This window comes from Phyllostomus hastatus, unplaced genomic scaffold (genome assembly GCF_019186645.2).
Source record: "Phyllostomus hastatus isolate PE091 unplaced genomic scaffold, TTU_PhHast_1.1 phas_contig_147, whole genome shotgun sequence".
NCBI lineage: Eukaryota > Metazoa > Chordata > Mammalia > Chiroptera > Phyllostomidae > Phyllostomus > Phyllostomus hastatus.
Window position 1 is genome coordinate 5146701 of NW_025333603.1, and position 18786 is coordinate 5165486.

The 18786-nt window shown below is 39.9% G+C and overlaps 1 protein-coding gene across 3 annotated transcripts in view; it reads left to right on the forward strand.

Annotated features, from left to right (window-relative positions):
* Positions 1-6178: 6178 nt before the first annotated feature.
* Positions 6179-18786, forward strand: part of NDC1 (NDC1 transmembrane nucleoporin) — a 45362-nt gene continuing 32754 nt past the window's right edge. The window contains exons 1-6 of one of the 3 annotated variants that reach the window (XM_045857300.1): positions 6462-6797; positions 7519-7553; positions 7733-7853; positions 11093-11194; positions 13127-13301; positions 15054-15192. In XM_045857300.1, coding sequence (XP_045713256.1) covers positions 7551-7553; positions 7733-7853; positions 11093-11194; positions 13127-13301; positions 15054-15192 — 540 coding nt within the window. In that variant the 5' untranslated portion in view covers positions 6462-6797; positions 7519-7550. Of the gene's footprint in view, positions 6297-6461; positions 6798-7518; positions 7554-7732; positions 7854-11092; positions 11195-13126; positions 13302-15053; positions 15193-18786 lie in introns of those variants that run through there. The other 2 variants (XM_045857282.1, XM_045857292.1) reach the window with 2 other exon arrangements.

Consider the following 18786-nt stretch of genomic DNA (forward strand, 5'->3'; position numbering starts at 1 on the left):
TGTGTAGGCTACAAAGGCACATTTGTACTTAAAAGGCTGACCAGGCAGATAAAGAAAGATGCGCACAAATTCAGGTGATAGTGAGATTAAGGTCACCTTGGTAAACCTAGGGACATCATCTACAACAGAACTGGGTGACAGGATATCACCACAAACCCCAGAATTCAGGTAGGCGGAAACCACTGTCAGTTGGAAGACTCACATGGTATCAGCAATTTTGTGGAAAGAAGCAGAGGGAAGCAACACGGTATCTGAGAAGTCTAAAAATAAGAGATCTTGCTGAGATCAAAATAGCAAGAACTCCCCGGAAAGCACAGAGGACCAATAGGAGAGCAGCAGCTGGTACTGACTGGGGTTGGGGGAGTTTTGACAACCCAGTTTGCAGCTTATGAGTGCAAGGGCTCCAAAGCAAGATCGGAAGAAGCTGGAGCAGTCCAGGTCTTGTTACCTCTTATACCAGACAGAGAGTCTTTCCAGGACACCAGAGGAAAAAAATCAGGAATGGAATACAGATAGGGTAGAGCAGGGATATCCAGAGCTAAGGAAATGGAAGTCCAGATGAGAGCAGGGATGGGGAACAGAGCCAAGAGATCTCAGAGCATCTGAAGCCATATTTCTGAGCACTTCATGAAAATATAGGAAAGGAAACTGTCGCAGGGGTGTCCGACCTGCTGCCCGTGGGCTGCATGCAGCCCAGGATGACTATGAATGCAGCCCAACACAAAATCATAAATTTACTTAAAACATTATGAGATATTTTTGTGATTACATGTCACAATGTGTTTAATGTGTGGCCCAAGACAACTCTTCTTCCAGCGTGGTCCAGAGACGCCAAAAGGTTGGACACCCCTGCTTGTAGAGCCTTAAATTTAGCAAAGCTCTCTTCCTCCTCCTAAATGTGCAGAAAAACTAATTTCATGTAAAAACAAGCAACTGAAGGGATTGAAAACAAACCTCATAATGAAGTTATTTTAAAAAATGAGAACAAGGAGCAGAATGACATCCCTATTGAATGAAAGTATTCCAGAAACACGTGTCTACAAAACCAGATAAAAACTCTAACAATATTTCAAAATGAGCTAATGCAAATTAAAAACATAGTACAAGATAGAAAGGCACAAATCAGAATTAGAAAGCAGAAGTTAGGTAATAAAACAGTAAAGAAGAGGAAAGAAAATGGGAAACTTAGTTCACAAAAGACTAAACTAGAAGGAATATCACAGTAACATAGCTGTTGCACAGTAGATAATGCCTTAAGGGAGTGAAATTGAAAAGAAGGAAAAAATTTTAATTCCAGAACAAATAAAGAGAAATCAAAGAAAAATGACAAATATAGAAGATAGTCCAAAAAGTTCTAAAAGTGTATTATGCATGTCCTGGAAAAAAAAAAGAATAAATATAAAAAACTATAATAATAAAAAACTTTTTCTGAAAAAAAATTAAAAAGACTTTGACTTCATATAGAAAGAACATACCTTATACCTGGAGATCTCAACCCAGAAGGTCAACATGTACATAGTCTAGTAAAATTAGTGGATTTTAAAAAAATGTTAATCCAACCAAAGTGTTGCAGGTTCGATTCCCAGTCAGGCCACACACCTGGGTTGCAGGCCACGGCCCCCAGCAACCACACATTGATGTTTTTTTCTCTCTTTCTCCCTCTCTTCCCTCTCTAAAAATAAATAAATAAAGTAAAATAAAATAAAATAAAGAAATACTTGCTTTAAAAAATTTTTAATCCTCACCCGAGGACAGGTTTTTATTGCTTTTTAGAGGAAGGGAGAGAGAGAAACATCAATGCAAGAGAGAAGCATCAGTTGGTTGCCTCCCATCTGCGCTCAAACAGGATTGTACGTGCCGGACCTGAGACTGAACCCGCAACCTTTGTATGTGCCCTGACTGGAAATTCAACCAGCTGAGCCACGTCTGCCAGGGCATACAATTAGTGGAGTTTAAAGAAAAAGCATTTGGAGTATCCAGGCTAAAAGACAGACTCACTTATAAGGGAAAGTCACATTGTCATTAGACTGACAATGGCACTGGTTTTGTGCATGTAAAATAAAAACAGCATAGCAAACAAAAATGGAAGAAGGGGGGAACATTTATAAGGCAGAATAAGCTTGCTGATTGCCTTTTAGTTATTTAGTAAGAGAACATTGCTTCAATCAGATACTGGGGAAGGAGGAAGGTATTAGGTAAGTGCCATGTTGTTCATAAGAGAAATGATCTACAATAACTGCCCTCCCCAAACAGAGGGGATTAAAAGTGTTATATAAAGGAAATAATTAGAAAAAATACAAACCCTTTTAAATATTGAAAAAAAAGAGAGAGCAAGCAAATCGATCACACACTAAAAATTTAAAAAGTTGAAACATTCAAATAGATATGGGTGTGAATTCTTGCTTCACTTGAAGGGCAAGTGTGAGAATTAAATGTACATGATATGATTTCTAGTGTCCAAGATATAATAAGAAAAAGATATACATGTTCAATCAAAGCAAGATCTCTAGCCTTTTGAGCCAGGGAGGGAGGGCAAAACTGGGGCTTGAATACATGATTGGTTTCAAACTTTGCTCTTTCAGTACTGTGCTATGCAAGGCAAGACATACCCACTAAATCACAGGTAGCAAAACAGCCGAATCTGGCCCTCCACCTTGTTTTATCCAGCCTAGCACCTTGTTTCTACTCGGCAGCAGCACCGAGCTCCTTGTCCCTAGTTAAGGAGTAGTTACATTTATACAGTCCTACAATTACATTCACCCCTTTGAAGGCAACTGTGAGGCTGATGTGGCCCCCCTGTGAAAATGAGTTTGACGCCCGTGCACTAAATGGTAGAATTATAGGAAAGAGAGATTGGACAGGAAAGGCTTCCTGGAAAACATGTCACTGGAAGAGTCCAGTTTAAGCAGAGGCAATAAGGTGTAAAAGCAAGTCATGTTGGTGAGGAGGTGAGGGGTCTGTTAGCAAGCCAGTTTTAGCTTCTTATGCCTGTACTAATCCTTTCCCCAGGAACAACTTATAAACTAAAAACTGATAACCAGTTCTACCAGATGCATTAGTTGAGGGTGTGGTTTAGGAGAGTGAGTGTCTAGAGGTGGGGCTTGTATACCAGGCTGGAAGTTTCCGACAGCAGGGACTCTGCTCCAAGGTACACACTCCCACAGGGCTCAGCACTGCGCCTGGCCCATACTCATTGCTGAGTAACTGCTGGTGGGTTGAATTTATAAGGTAGCAACATAAAGGTTTTCAAGAGCTTTTCAAGTCTTCCTCATGTGATGCATTTGTTGATTTACTACTTGTGTCATACAGGATTGGTTAGGTTATTCTGCAATAAGAAACAACTTCAAAACATCAGTAGTTTAAATGTGTTATTTCTTGTTCATGTTACAAGTCCATCACAGGTTGGCAGGGAAACTGTTCATTCTAGTCACTCAGGTCCCTGGGGTCAGTGGAACCACCACAATCTCAAATATTGTTGGTCACTGTGCCAGAGAAACAGAGAGCTCTGAAGGGTCTTACAATGGCCATTAAATCTCTCACCCATAAGTCACATATGCTGGCAGTTCGTTGGCAGACACAGTCACATGGCCATACCTAACGTTAAAGAGAGTCGTGAAGTGCAGTCCTATTATATGTCATGAAAGCAGAGGACTGGAAATACTTGGTGAGCAGTATGAATGACAATCACCCTTGAAAGGTGGGTAATGGGGCTCAACTTAGACACGTGGATAAAAAGACAAAACAGTGCACACTATTGTCCCTCTTTGTACAGTTTAGTGCACTAAGAGGTTGAGTTACTTACACTAACTTGCTATTAAACAGGGAGCTGGTATTCAAATCATGTGTCTGACTCTCTAAAATCTTTGCTTAATGCCTCCTAGGCACTTAAGTATTCATGTGAAAAACCTTCGATCCTGCATCTTCCTCATATACTTGGAGATGAGGCACCTAGTACACTCAACTTTGTCCACAGGCTTTGTTTTACTGTCTATCATAAGCAGACAGTTAAATTGGGCTTTGTAAATAACCTAGGCCAGTTTAAAAGGGAGAAAAAAGCCATTCCTGAAGCCAGGGTTTCATACTTTGCTTCCACTATGTGGATATTCCCTCAAGGGTCTCCTTCTCTCTTTCCTTTGAAATCTGATCCCCACGAAACAAGCGGCAGAGGGCAGCCCCACCCAACAGCCAACTAAAGGAAAGCCTGGCTCCAAAGAGGGGGCTTCGAAGGAAGGAGGAGTTTGAACCTTATTTTCAATTTGCTAACCCTTTCAAATTCTTCCCCAAGGTGTTTAGAGTTTGGTAAAATAATAAACAACAACACTAAAACCAACTTAGGTTTATCCTGGGAAATATGTGTTTTTCCTGTCCCCCACCCCAGGAAATATCCACGTGTTTTGAATTTATTTATTTATTTCTGTTTGACTCATCAAAATTCTGATGCACAAGAGACTCTGGATTTGTCCAGGCATTCTTTCAAAATAAATGTCTTATTTGCCTTTGGAAATGGCTAATCATATTTTATCAAGAGTTCACAGCCTTCTCTCTTGGAGGGACTGAATTTGACACTACACAGGTTACAGATGAGGAGGAAGAAGAGTTATTTGCAACCACCACCCCCTAATATTTTCCAGGCTGTAAGATATCCAGAACTATATAATAAGAACTATATAATGTGGTATGGAGGTTTTGAAATGAAAACTTTAGGAAAATGATGACTCATTAACGATATTAGAACAATTTCAGAACAAAAAGTAATTCCCATATCCCTGTACGATGTTGGGAGAGTGGTGGTTTAAAATAAGAGTCTAGTCTTTTTCAGGGACTCCCATTATTTGTATGTTAGATCTTCTTTGCCTATCTTTTTTTTTTTATTTTTTTTTATTAAGGACTTTACTTCTTTTTAGAGAGGGGGAAGGGAGGGAGAAAGAGAGGGAGAGAAACATCCCAGCCAGGGACCTGACCCACAACCCAGGCATGTGCCCTGATGAGAATTGCACTAGTGGCCTTTCACTCTGCAGAGAGATGCCCAACCCACTGAGCCACACCAGTCAGGGCATTTGATCTACCTTTGTATTCCCAGTTTGTCCTGCAGTGCTTCAGACATGAGTGATATTAACTCTTTGGAGGTTAATCTGATGTAATCTTAAAACAACTCGGGAAACCATTATTAGCAAACGTCGCAGAGCAGTATGTGTGATCTCGATTTGTCTCGCTCGACTGAGTTTCTTCAGTTAATCACTGAATCTATGTATGTCTTGTTAGAGTACTGAATGTTGACTGTGGTATGTAATTGGGCATTAAAAGGTGTAGGCACTATTCCTCCAGGTATCTCATTGAGACCGAATACAATCAAAGACTTCATTAAGTGGGAATTGGGTTGGTAAAAAGCTGTTTTCCTCACCAGCAGGAAATTAATGATAATATTTATATAGCATTATTACATCTTTATAACATCACTGGTTGACATCTTTATTTTTATTCTTATTTTATAGATGAAATAGAGGCTCACAGAGGATCACTTCTTCTTAGCAAGTGACCGAGCTGGATGAAACGAAAAACCAGATTTTACAAAACTAAATGCACCTCAAAGGAAAAAGAATTTTCCATTTCCGTAAAATTAGTGAGCACCTTTGTGGAGAGGGCCACAATATGCTTTGATCTCACTTTCAAGAGGTCAGTAAAGCAAAATCCGGAGAAAGGGCAGTCATTTTGCCAGATCTTTCTAACTGTAGAATTCCCATCCTTCAACACTGTGGCTAGTATAGGCCTATAAAAGACTACGAATCCCAGCAGGCTACAAGGTACCTTGGGAAAGACTTCCGCTCCCACTCTGCTGTACTTTGGACCTCCGAGTCCCAGAATGCAACGCTCATCCCTGCTCCCTGAGGACCTCCCTGAGGAACTGTAGGGCCGAGCCTACAGTTCCCAGCATGCAGCGGCACCGCCCCCAATTTCTGGTGCCTCGCTGGACCCTGCTTCGAAGGGACCTTTTCGATACTAGAGGTCCAATTCTGGAGTCCCGGGCCGCTTTTGGACGTGTGTCTCCGGGGCAATTCTGGCCTGCTGGGCCTGTCCAGACGAACCCTGGAAGGAATGGGTTGGGGCCTGGGCCGGGCTTCGCTCAGGCGGCGTTCGAGGCAGCCCCAACGGGGTCCTCCCGGGGCTTTCCTCCCTTTGAACCGCAGTGGCGGGCGGGCTCACAGTGTGCTGCACCCCTCAGAGTAGGGGCCGCCATCACCATGGCCACGGTTGCGACTCAGCCTTGCGCCAGCGGGTCGCGGGACATCTTGTGGCGCGTGAGTGCTGCGCTCACTGTAGTGTGCGTTTGGACGCTGCTGGGGTCCGGCTGGACTGACGGGCGCTGACCGCGCTTGCGCACTGGGCGGGGGAGGAGCCGGCTCGAGTGTTGTGGGGAGCGCGTGGGGAAGGGACCTCTTGCCGGGAGGTTCTTTGCCGGGTCTTGGGGGGGTGGGGCGGGCTTTGTGAGTGGAAGCTGTTGGGAATGTTGGGAAGAGTATGCTAGGGAAAGCTGGGTATTCAGAGTGGAAGCTAGTTAGAGTCGGGGGCTGACCTGGATGGGAATTGGGGCAGGGAATAGAGGAAGAACCTATGCAGGGGTGGTGTACCTAGTAGGTGTAACTAAATAACTTGTTTACTCCTTTGGATTAGAAGCGCAAAGAGTTGGAAAGAATGTGAATGCGAGGCCTTAGTAGAGGCTGGGGTTAGGAACTAAGTAAAGTAAGCAGGACAGGTATTCTTTGTTAAGTTAGAGGAAATGTATGCACCGTAGGACTGAGGTGAGGAGGTACTTTCTTGTTAAAGTTGAGTCAACAGTTCTGCATCCATTCTGTGCAGGGCAAAGAGAAATAGGAGTAATATCCCTTTAGGCTACCACAACGGCACAGCAGCCTTGTATCCCAGGCTACAAACTTTGGAGTCAAGTCTTACATAGCCTTTACTACCTGTATTATCAGCCACCGATGTCGCGTAGATTGTTTTTCGCAAATGTGGCTGCAATTATCCCCCCCGCCCCCTTTCCTTTTCCATTGCCACTGGCTACCTTCAGACACTAATCTTTGGTTTGGGCAATTGCGGTGGACTGCCTCCTGTCGGGGTCTTGTTCCCTCGAATCACTCTTCTTCATAGCTACATTCCATACACAAGGGTGTTTTACCTTTCAAAAAATAAATTCGATGGTCACTTTCATGCTTAAAACCTCTCAGTATTCACTTATTCAACAGTAAATCTTGTGCCTCTAATATGGTAGGCACTGGTGATTCAGGCATGAAAACCGTGTGTCAATTGCCCAATAAGGAGTGTGTATCTCATCATTGTAAACAGTTACAATATACAGTTGGTTCTTAGAAAATGCATACAGTTTTTTAGATATTGATGCATCTGCCAATTAAGCCTACAGAAAGTGTAAGTTGCTGTAAAAATGCAGTTGTAAAAGTTAAAAGATACGTCTTTCTTCCCCATTCTGGATTTTTAATGTGGCACCTGACTCGACTAATATAGCCATCAGTTCACTGATATTACAAGATTCTGTAATGGTATGTAAATTAAAGTATTAATAGTAATAACCATTGAGGCTTATATATACTTGCATGGACAATGATCTGGGTGTAAATATTAGTAATTAACATCCTGTATGAAAAGATAGGATTTGCATAACTGGAATAGTTTAACTGACTTCATGAGTGAGTGATTTTGTTGATTTTGTTTGTTACAGGTTTTGGGCTGGAGGATGGTTACAAGTATTGTCTGGTCAGTGCTGCTTCTACCCGTCTGTACCACAGTATTTATAATCTTCAGTAGCATTGATTTATTTCATCCTATACAGTGGCTGTCTGGTAAGTGATGTTCAATTTGGGAAAACAAATTTACAGCATCTACTTCTCAACATAAAAATTGCATTATTTCAAATATATTGTTAGTTATTGCTTATATTCACATGGGAAAACATTCGCTTTGGGGTAATCTTAAGGCATTCCCTTCCTAACTTAAACCACATTTTCCTTATGTAATAATAAGATTAGTAAACCTGTTAGACACTTTATTATCACATGAACAAAAAAAAATCACGAGAAGAGCATGTAAATGAAAACTTAATTTTTGTTTGTCTCTTTGATAGCTTTATTGAGGCTGTCTTTTTAAAAAAGATTTTATTTATTTTTAGAGAGAGGGGAAGGGAGGGACAAAGAGAGGGAGAGAAACATCAATGTGTGGTTGCCTCTTGCATGCCCCTCACTGGAGACCTGGCCTGCAACCTAGGCATGTGCCCTGACTGGGGATCGAACTGGTCAACCCTTTGGTTCACAAGCCCGCACTCAGTCCACTGAGCCACACCAGCCAGGGCTGAGATTGTCTTTTTTAAGGAGAACTGCTTCTTTTACCTATTTAAAAATTGTTGATAGAAAATATGACATATCTTTAAAAACCTGTGTAAAGTTATGAATACTTCATTTCTATATTGTAGCTAATAAGAAAGATGAGAGAAAAGGACGAAAGTTAAAGACTAAAGAACATAGACTTAAATGTGAGGATTGATGAGGAATTTTCAGTTATTACTGTCAACTGTGTGGTAGGCACTGTGCTAACCACCTTAAGTAAATTACCTCTTCTTCCTACAACTCTGTGAAATAAAGAGCTATTAACCTCTACTTTATAAATGAGGAAACTGAGGTTAAAGTCTTTGGAGACATGTAGCTGAGAACTAACTGAACTAGGATTTGAACATTGGTCTCTGACTTCAAAGCCCATGTCTTTCCACTGTGCCACATTAGAATTAAAAAAATAAAAAGAGAAATGTTGCCAGACTACGTTTTGAAGTCTTTAAAGTCTTGCCTAAGGCTAAGAAACAAATACTCTAGAAATACTTTTTACATCCTCTCAACAACAATAACAGTAAATTTTTTTGCTTTGGAAAGTGGGAAGTGTGTTCTTAATTTTCCAGAAGAGAATGCCAATTTTCAAGGAGTTTGAAGCTTTACTTTGTGGCCTTTGGAGATAATTTCTGCTAAAGAATTAAAGCCACGTTACATTTTTGTTGAGACATATCAATCACTTCTTGGATGGATCCCACAGGTCAGATGAAATTAAGCCATAAAGTATAACCGAACACAGGTCCAGCTGCCCACTGATTCAAAAGCCAATACTTAAGAGTTCAAGAGGCAGGTGCTGATGTGAAAGGAAAGTGGTTTTATTTCAGGTGCTGGCAACCCGGAAGATGGGAGACTCATGTCACAAAGCCCATCTCCCTGGGAAGATAGGGGACTCATGTCTCAAAGCCTGTCTCCCTGAGAAGATGGGGGACTTGGAGCTCTGAGTGCATCTCCACCTGTCATTGGAGGCAGAGGTCTTTATAAGGGGGGAGAGGGAAACCGAAGTAGAACAAAGAGATCAAGGGGGGAGGGGGTTGCAAAGTTCTCCATGTGCAGATGAGCACAGTCCATTCCGATGAGAAAAGTGATGGTCCGGTGGGCATCATCCTGGTTTAGTCATCCTGGCGTCACGTCATCCAGCTTCACGTCATACTGGCTCCATGGTCGAAGGTCAGCGAATCTGGAGCTGGGATGCCTGGAGGTTGGGGTCTATCTTTTGAAGTTAGTTCCTAGATTCTTATACAAACATTCTGTTTATCTACAAGCTACATACTAGAGTCAGCATTTACAGAAACTGTCATAAAAAGGGTAGGGTGGCTTACAGTTTTCCACTGTTAATGCCCACTGTTACAGAACCAGTATAGGGATGGCAAGTGTTTTGGTAACTGCTGTGCCTGAACCTGCATTACTTATGCTCTTTTAATCATGGCTGTCTGGTCACAATACACTCAGGGTATTCAGTACTGTTAACTAGAGCCATTCTCAGTTGTTCAGAATTGGCACTCAAGATAAAAAACTTTGCCATTTCATGGGCCAAGTGGTCTTTAATCCTAATAACAGTTTCTCTTCAGTCATATAAATTGGATTTGATTTATGTCTTTATTCTATCAAATGCTGCTTGTTCTCCTCAACTTTTGCTTCACAAAATCTTTCCAGAGAAGTTGTACTCTTTTTGCTTATTCTAGTCACAGGAATCAGTTCCTTTTTTTAGCAGAGTACAATGCTTGGGTTGAATTGTGAATGCTCAGTAAATGTTGTTGACTAATTTAGTTAATGAATTATGCATTTTAAAAAATAATTTAAAAATTATTTTTGCATTTAAAAAATAATTGTTTTATTAAGTGGTAGTCTATTCAGCAAGCATATGTCCTTGCAGTTTTTATTTCTTTTGATCATGTTTTTAGGCATAGCATATACATATTTTAAAGTTTGTCATAGTTTTGGAATGAATGATTGTTGAACTACTATAAAATGTCAATGCATTGGTATTTAACAGGGATGTCCTGATTTTTTTTGTTTTTCAATTCAGCTAATTTAGATGATTTATGGATTTATTCTAGCTCCAGAAATGATATTTTTTTTAGCTATAGGGGTTAATTGTATTTTTAAAGAAAATATCTGAAATATATTTACATTTTAAAAGGAAACTTTGTTGGTATATTACTAAATGTGGTACTTCTCTGTTTCACATGATGAAATTATGTTTGCATATAATAGTATTTTGTCTGATGTTAACATCTGAATCATTGGAAAGAAATTCTAGTATAATTTGAAGGACCCAGAGCTTGGTCCAAATAAGTCTCATTGTAGTTCTTGAGTGGATGTCCTATAGGACCTGTCAGTGTACGAGGACACTTTTTAAAAAAAAATTATTTATTTATTTATTTTTGGAGAGACGGGAAAGGGAGGAAGACAGGGAGAGAAACATCAATGTGTGGTTGGCTTCCATGCGCCCCCTAATGGGCCCCTGACCTGGCCTGCACCCCAGGCATGTGCCCTGACTGGGAATTGAACTGGTGACACTTTGGTTTGCAGTTTGGCAGTCAATCCACTGAGCCATGCCAGCCAGGTTACAAGGACACTGTTAAAGAAGACAACTTGTAAAGTTAAAATTATATTTATGATTCAAACCCCTCTTCTATTGCAGTATACTGAATATGACTACATGAATGAATGGTTCTTACTAATTCCTCTTTCTTGTATTTTAGATTCTTTCAATGATCTATATAGTTCCCGTGTAATCTTTTACCTCTTGCTGCTGTCAGTGGTAGTAATAATAATAAGTATTTTCAATGTGGAGTTTTATACAGGTGAGTTTTCAAAAGTTAATTATCTTAAAAATAACTGAACTTATTAAGGGCAGACTCAGTGTGTTTTGTATACAAGTGTGTGTAATATAGGCTCTGTTTTGTGTCAGTTTTACAAATGCATGCAGAATCATACGCTTTGAGTAACTTACCTTAAAATTTGAGTGCTAGTTTCTCTGCATGGGACAAACATATGATTTTACTTATGAGAGACCTGGAGTAGTCAAATGCATGGAGACAGAATGCAGACTGGTGGTTGCCTGGGGCTTTGAGGAGGCGGGTTGGGGGAGTAGCTGTTTAACTGGGACAGAGTTTCACTTGGGGAAACTGGGAAAGTGTGATGTGATGTGATGTTTGCACAACAGTGTACATGTACTTCTGCCACAGAACTATACACTTAAAAATGGTTAAAATGATAAACTTTATTTTTATTTTTTATTTATTGATTTTAAAGAGAGGAAGGGAAAGGGAGAGAAAGGAAGAAAAAGAAACTTTGATTTGTTTTTCCACTGATTCATGTATTCGTTGGTTGATTTTTGTATGCGCGTTGACCAGGGATTGAACCTGTAACCTTGGCAAATTGGGACAATGCTATAACCAAGTGAGCTACCCAGTTACGGCTAAACCAATAAACTTGAAGTGTATTTTACCACAAAAAAACTTAGATCTTTTAATTTTAATGGTTCACAGCTCATGTTCAAGTTGTGATTTAGCCGATGTAAATATTATAAAAATAATGCATTTATAGGATATGAGATCAGGACCAGGTGATTTCTTAGGTCTTTCTCAAATGTAAAAGTCTATAATTCTAAGATTTTCCAAAAAAAACCTTAAAAATGTTGTGTTTTGCTTGGGAGAATTACCTGCTAGATTCCAGAGAGTTTTTTCCTCTCAGTCTGCCTTTCAGATTCCTTGGGTCTTTCCTTAAGATACAATAAGTGTTTTTCTGGCAGTACTTGTTTTGACTGTAACATCATTCCTCTTTTTAGCTCTTCCACAGTTTGTTAGATACAGTATAACATTTCAAATCTTACTGTGGATTTACAATATTTACCTGTTTGCTTTGTTTTCCTAATCTTACTACTTGTTAACGGACCTTTTTTCTGTTTAAACCATGTGCAGAACTCTTCAGCTTACAGCATGCGTTGGTTCACACTGCCCTCTGTGGGCTTCTCTAGTGAAGAGGGAGAGAGGATAGCAGCGTCTTCCCCGAAGTGCAAAGCACCTAAGCCCTTTCCCTTCACACTTAATTTTCTACCTCACCCAACCGCTCCACTGTGAGTGCATTAAAAGGGGAGTGCCTTCAGAGATAGGTTAGGGAACCCTGTCGTAGCTGTTTAAATGGCCAGCATCCCTCACCTCACACCTACACTCACCACCCCCAGCTCTTGTCCAGAAAACTTTTTTGGATTATTAGAAAGGTAATAGAAATTCCCGTACAAACGTTGATTTTTGTATTCAGTGTTGTCAATATTTACCTAGTTTTTGGTTTGTTTTTCACAGATTGGCTGTATATTGCTAATTTTAAAATGCTGAAATAGAGATAACTTGCTGGAGGGCTAGCACTGTCTTTTAAAAATTATTTATTTTTTATGGCACTTAGGAGATTGCCAGGGTAGGCGCTGTTTGAGCTATCAAGAATTTTAAAAAGAAATGAAAGCTGTTAATCATATTCTCCTTAGATTTCATCTCTCTAGATTCTTTGTTGTGTGTGTGTGTGTGTGTGTGTGTGCGCGCATCTCCTTTTATTTAATCTTTTCTCAAATGATTTTAACGTAGAATTTTTAAGTAGGAATTTTTTGCACCATATTTTACGTTGACTCTGGGTTTCTTCCTGCCCTTTGGAGTATTTGTGCAAGGATGAGAGGGAATCATTTAGGTCCTCTGAGGCCACCTGGCAGATTATAAAGCCACACTGATGTGTTCTGTCTGCAGTTGTGCCCTCCATCCCCTGCTCCAGACTGGCACTGATAGGGAAGATCGTCCATCCCCAGCAGCTCCTGCACTCGTTTGTTCATGCCGCGATGGGAATGATGGTGGCTTGGTGCACTGCGGTGATGGCCAAGGGCCGGTACAGTTTCCTCGTGGTTCCCTGCACTTGTACTGAGAGGTAGTGTTATTAATTTTTTTCTCTAAGAGATCTTGTTTAGTTACTAAGCCAAAGATGACTTGTATAGTTTACTAGTTTATGGACATTGTTTGCTTTCTAGGCTTCTGTAGAAGGGGATTTTCTACATACATCAAATGTTTTTGATGTTTTATATTTTGAATTCAACAGTTTTTTAGAACCATTTTGTCCTATGCACAGTCCTATATTGGGTGCTGTTGGATTTATAGGAGTGATTCACACATAGGCTATACAAACTCCTTGAGAGTTGAGAATGAGAGGGGAATTAAGCTACAGACCCAAATGGATATATAGAGAAATAGCAATGTGTGAGAAATAAGCAGTATTAGGAAGAAAGTGAGATGTGTAGATAAAACCTGTGGAGAGTTCAGAAAGCAGGGAGGTGGCATTTTTTTCTTATAAATTTGTTTTTGTTGAGGTATACGAGATGGGTGGGATGGGCAGTACCCCACTAGGGAAATGTCCATTCTGATCTTCCTGGTATACTTGCTAGGATTTTTTCTTGGAGCTGCTCCTCTTGCTGCCAGCAGCTTTTTCAGTTCCACTGCTGATGGGCTTGTCCTTGGAAGAGAAAGTCCTCTTTTTCTTGGACACATTCCTGTTACCTGCCTCTTCAGGATCACTAACTGGTTTGTCTTTGGGGAAAGATTTCTTCCTTTTGGAAAGACTTCCACTGCCAGCTGTTCCTTCACGATCACAACTAACCACCTCCTCCGTGGAAAAAGATTGTTTTCCTTTTTGGTTTGGAGAAAGCACAGATAGATGGGTCTTCTGTTTCACTTTTCTGAGGAGCCAACGATGTGGCATTCATATTGGAGTTTGGAGGAAGGGTAGTATGGGAAGAATGAAGAAAAAAAAATTATAACTGTCCCCTCTAGTAAAATGCTTTCATTGACATTTATACAGTTCTTGAACACATGTTCATTGATAAAATTGCAGATCATTCTGTGACTTTAAAAATCAAAAAAGAGGCCTGGCTGCTGTGGCTTAGTGGGTAGAGCGCTAGCCTGTGAACCAAAGGGTCACCAGTTCAATTCCCAATCCGGGCACATGCCTGGGTTGTGGGCCAGGTTCCCAGTAGGGGGTGCATGAGAGGCAACTACACATTGCTGTTTCTTTCTCTCTCCCTTCCCCCTTGCTAAAAATAAATAAACAAAATTTTTTTAAAAATCAAGTAAGATTACTGAAATAATCTTAAGTTCCCTATTCTCCACTGACTTTAAAACAGTGTTCATGAGTACTACTGAATATTTGATTTGTTTTTGTGCCCCAGCCACTATCATATAAGGCAGTTTTTTTCTCCCCTAACGGTGATATATTTTCTTTAGTGAAGAGGGTCCCCATGAGGGACTGCCCAGCTATAAGGGAAAACACAGAGAGAAGCTCGAGTTGTGGCACCTCTGTCAGGTGTGCAATATGTAGTTTATAGTTTCTCTCAGTGCAGGTGCAGTTCACCAGTTTGTAAGTAGCGTTGCTTACTATCGAGGGGACATTCTCAACCTTACCAGATTTCCAGAAGACAGGGATAAAGAGTTAACTAAAGATCAAAATCTCATGTATCAGGGAAAAGGGTTTTGTTAATTTTTTGCCCATATTTACCTGAAACAAATGATTTTGCTAGGATTTGGGGCATTTCTTAAGTAATTAAGTTAAACCTTTGTGTTAAATATTGAGCCTAAAACGGTGATATGTATCCCTGACTGTTGAATTAATAACCTAACTTTTTCTTTTCAGCTTAGATGGCCCTGCTGCACAAACCTGCTTAAATGAGTATCATCTTTTTTTCCTACTGGCTGGAGCATTTATGGGCTATAGTTACAGCCTCCTTTATTTTATTAACAACATGAACTATCTTCCATTTCCCATCATACAGGTAAGCTATCATTTGACCATTACCTTACGTCAGAATTTGGCATAGTTAAAATTGCCTCGGTGTGTGTATTATATATATAACTGGCCCCATCTGATTAATTCAAGATTTGACCAGCGAAACTTAGGACTTGAAACTTAGATCCTAAAAACGCCATTTGGAAAGGAGAGGTTTGTTTTCATGAGATTTTAGCATGTGTTTGAGAGCTGTAGCCACCTTTCCCGCTGCCACTCTCAGAATACCGCTTTGCTCCACTCTTTCCCTCCCTGCTAGGTAGTGGCAATTGCTGTGACCTAGCAGGGCTGGGGGAGGATGAGGATGACACTCATGCAAAGTTCCTCTGTGCAGCTGCCAGCTTTTTGAACCTAAGAACTTCATGAGCTTGAGGATGTGCAAGTAAGTATAGAGTATGTCAGTTACTGTCTCAAATTATCTTCAGAACAAAGCATCATGTGTATAAATAAAATAGTTTCTGTTGGTTCAAGTGGGACAATTCAAACTACCTTTTAGTTTGGTTTTTTAAAGTCTAACTAATTGGGCAGGAGCTATCTCAAACTCAGAACCACCTCCTCTGGCAGGGGAGAAGGAGATCACTTGAGATTTCTCACTGTGGCATCGAGGCTCTCCCCAGCCCATTCCCACAGTTTCCTGACTGTGCTGTTACTTGCTTCATTGCCACTCTGGCTGGCTGAGCAAACATTAGAACCAGCATCTTCCCACTAGAACCCAGTTTGTTGAGTGGGGAGGGATATGTAAACAAATTATATGTCATGGGAGCATGAAGTATGAGTGTGGTGGATTAGGGTACTCTTGGTTTAACTAACCTTTTAACATGCCTGTGCCTGGGCATTTACTAGGATAATCTGATGAACATACACATATATCGAGGAGGCAGGGCACACAGAAAAGGGTCTGGCCCTTACCCCCCTGTAGTTTGTGAGTGTGTAGATAAAAAGTCCTGTTTAGTGATTCTTCACAGCTCATGAAGATGAATTAAAAGTCAGCTTTGCCACCTCAAAATTTCATGAGGAGAAAGACTCCAAAATTCTGTATAGAAATATCCATGGTAAATTATCTTTGATCCAAACATAATTAAGAATATAGAGAATGGAGAAAAGAAAATGTTAGAGACAAGTAAGATACCCTAAAATCTGTTGTTCCTCTTTGGGCCTCAGTTGGAAGTGGCCATTTACTTAACATCACAGACAAGCAATGGTGTGAGCATAAGAACAGTCCAGTAGTCCGCAGTTCTAATAAATCATTGTTACTACCATATAATGTCACATTTGTAAAATTTGACTACTAAAGTTTTCTGTAATTTCTTTGGCTTCAGGTTCCACTTTTGCAGAATGTTGATTTTTAACGTTTAGCCATTCAGTATTTGGCCAAAATCTGGGGATGTCTCTTGTAACCATGGGTGTACAGTGGTGCTTAGTCTGCCCAGTTGGTGCTGCTCCCTGAGAGGTGATGGTTGGTGCTGCAGGGGTTTTGGTGGGTGGACGCAGTGGAGTGCAGGAGGCTAGATTTTGGTAAGAGTAGTTGAAATGATGGCTTTTGTGCTTGGGACCATAAAGTTTTGATCCATCGAGTTTGTAAGTGTCTTTGTTTGCCTAGTTGGGTAATTTGGCCTCTTCAGAAAACGAAGGGAGAAGGAGGATACCACAGCTTTGCATTCTTTCATTAGTCCTAAGAGCATGGTGCCCAGTGTATGGCTGTCCTTTAGGCATTTTAAGTTGCTAAGGCAAGCAGGGTTGGTTTTCAGGAACTTGCAAGCTTGATGTGAGAAATCAGGCCCATTCTTCTGAACCTCCATAAACTGATGTGAATGTTATAGCCATTTCTTTATTCATTTTTAATAGCTAAGCTGACCAGAGAAAGTTAGACCTTAAAATTTATTATTATTATTACCATCATCATCATCATCATTATCATCCTTATTTTGGTGTTCCCTGTCAGCTAGCTTCTCAAAAGTATAGGGGTGTCGTTTTTATTATAAACTATTCAGATAAACTGGAGATAAAGTGAAAGGTCCTTGGCCACACTGTGACCAGTCTCCATCCTTGCCTCAGAGACAGTGATTGGTTTAGTATATATTCTTCCTGACCCTGGACTGTACATTTACACACACATATATATATATGTGTGTATCTGTAACATACATTTCGTGGGGTGAAGTTTCCATAAATAGTTTTATATTGTGCATATTATTCAGTAACTACTTTTTTAATGTAAAATATAAAAAATTAGATCTTTAGAAAAATTATTTTTAACCAATTTGTATTAGCCCATTCAATTTTTTTCTTTAAATTTGCCTACACTACTAAAAGCAGTTGTATTGCCCTTATAAAATTATTAATGATAGACAGGAAAAGTGGAAAATTACAGGAAATAGAGGATAAAGAAATGGATGTACACCAAGATGGGGTTTGGCAAGCTCTAAGCCAATGAGACTGTTTGAAAGTATTAAATAAGATGAGACAGATAGAGCCTGGCACGTACTAAATATTCAGTAAAGGGTAGCTCATAACCAAACCACAGAAGAAACCCAGTAGGGAATTGAAAAATGCTTCAGTTTAGGAGTGTATCTACCGAAATGTCTACTTGCTTCCCTAGCCTCTCTATGCCCTGTGAGTAATGGTTAAAGCAAAAGGTGCAGTAGTAGAAAATAGTATGGAAACTGTGATGGTTTTATTGTGGGGGAGGGGTCAAAGGGAGAAGGTGCTAACACCCAGGTACTGCACAGAATAGTACAGTTACACATCTTGCAACTGGAAAATGTTTGAGTAAGCCAACGTACTTGAAGTTGTATGGTGAGTGACTAAATACTTGTGTGGGCTGCTTTTAGTATAATACTGTAGGAAACTGCAGACATAGTATGAAGGTACAGCTTCCACCTAAGTACTATAAATTTTACTGTTCTTTAGCTTCTAAAATTCCTTAAAGAAGGATTGGCCCTAATATTTTAATAACCACAAAATAATATGTATCCTCTTTTATATATTATGTATTCATGTATGATATATATATTCTTTTATACATATAAGAATATCATAAATACAAAAGACCAGAATTTGGGAAGATTATCTATTGTTCAGTAGGTTTCCTTAGATTCTTTCTAATAATTTAAAAATATTTTTTTATTGGCATTTTAGGGACAGGGATGGGGGAAGGTCAAACAACTTATGTTTAATAAGTATAGTTTTTCCAGGAAAAATTTTATATTTTTCTTATTTGATTCCTTTGTTTTACATCAGTGATTTTCAGTCTTTTTCATCATCTCATGGCACAAATAAACTAGTTACCTTTGCCAACCTGACCAAAAAAATAAGTATAATTTTGACTCATTCACACCAGCTGGCTATTTTTGTGTTGGCTATTGTGATTTTTTTTATTTTTGTTTTTATTTTTGGCAATTTAAGTAAGGGAAAAGAGGTCATTGCCCTTGACTAAATAGTCAGGTATTGCATGTTTTAAAAATTCTTGTAGCACACATGCTGAAAATCACTGACTTAGATTGATAGAATTGGAAGGTATCCACTAAGGAACCAGTGGTTCAGCCACCGTATCTCACAGATAAGTAGAGGAGACAGGACCTGC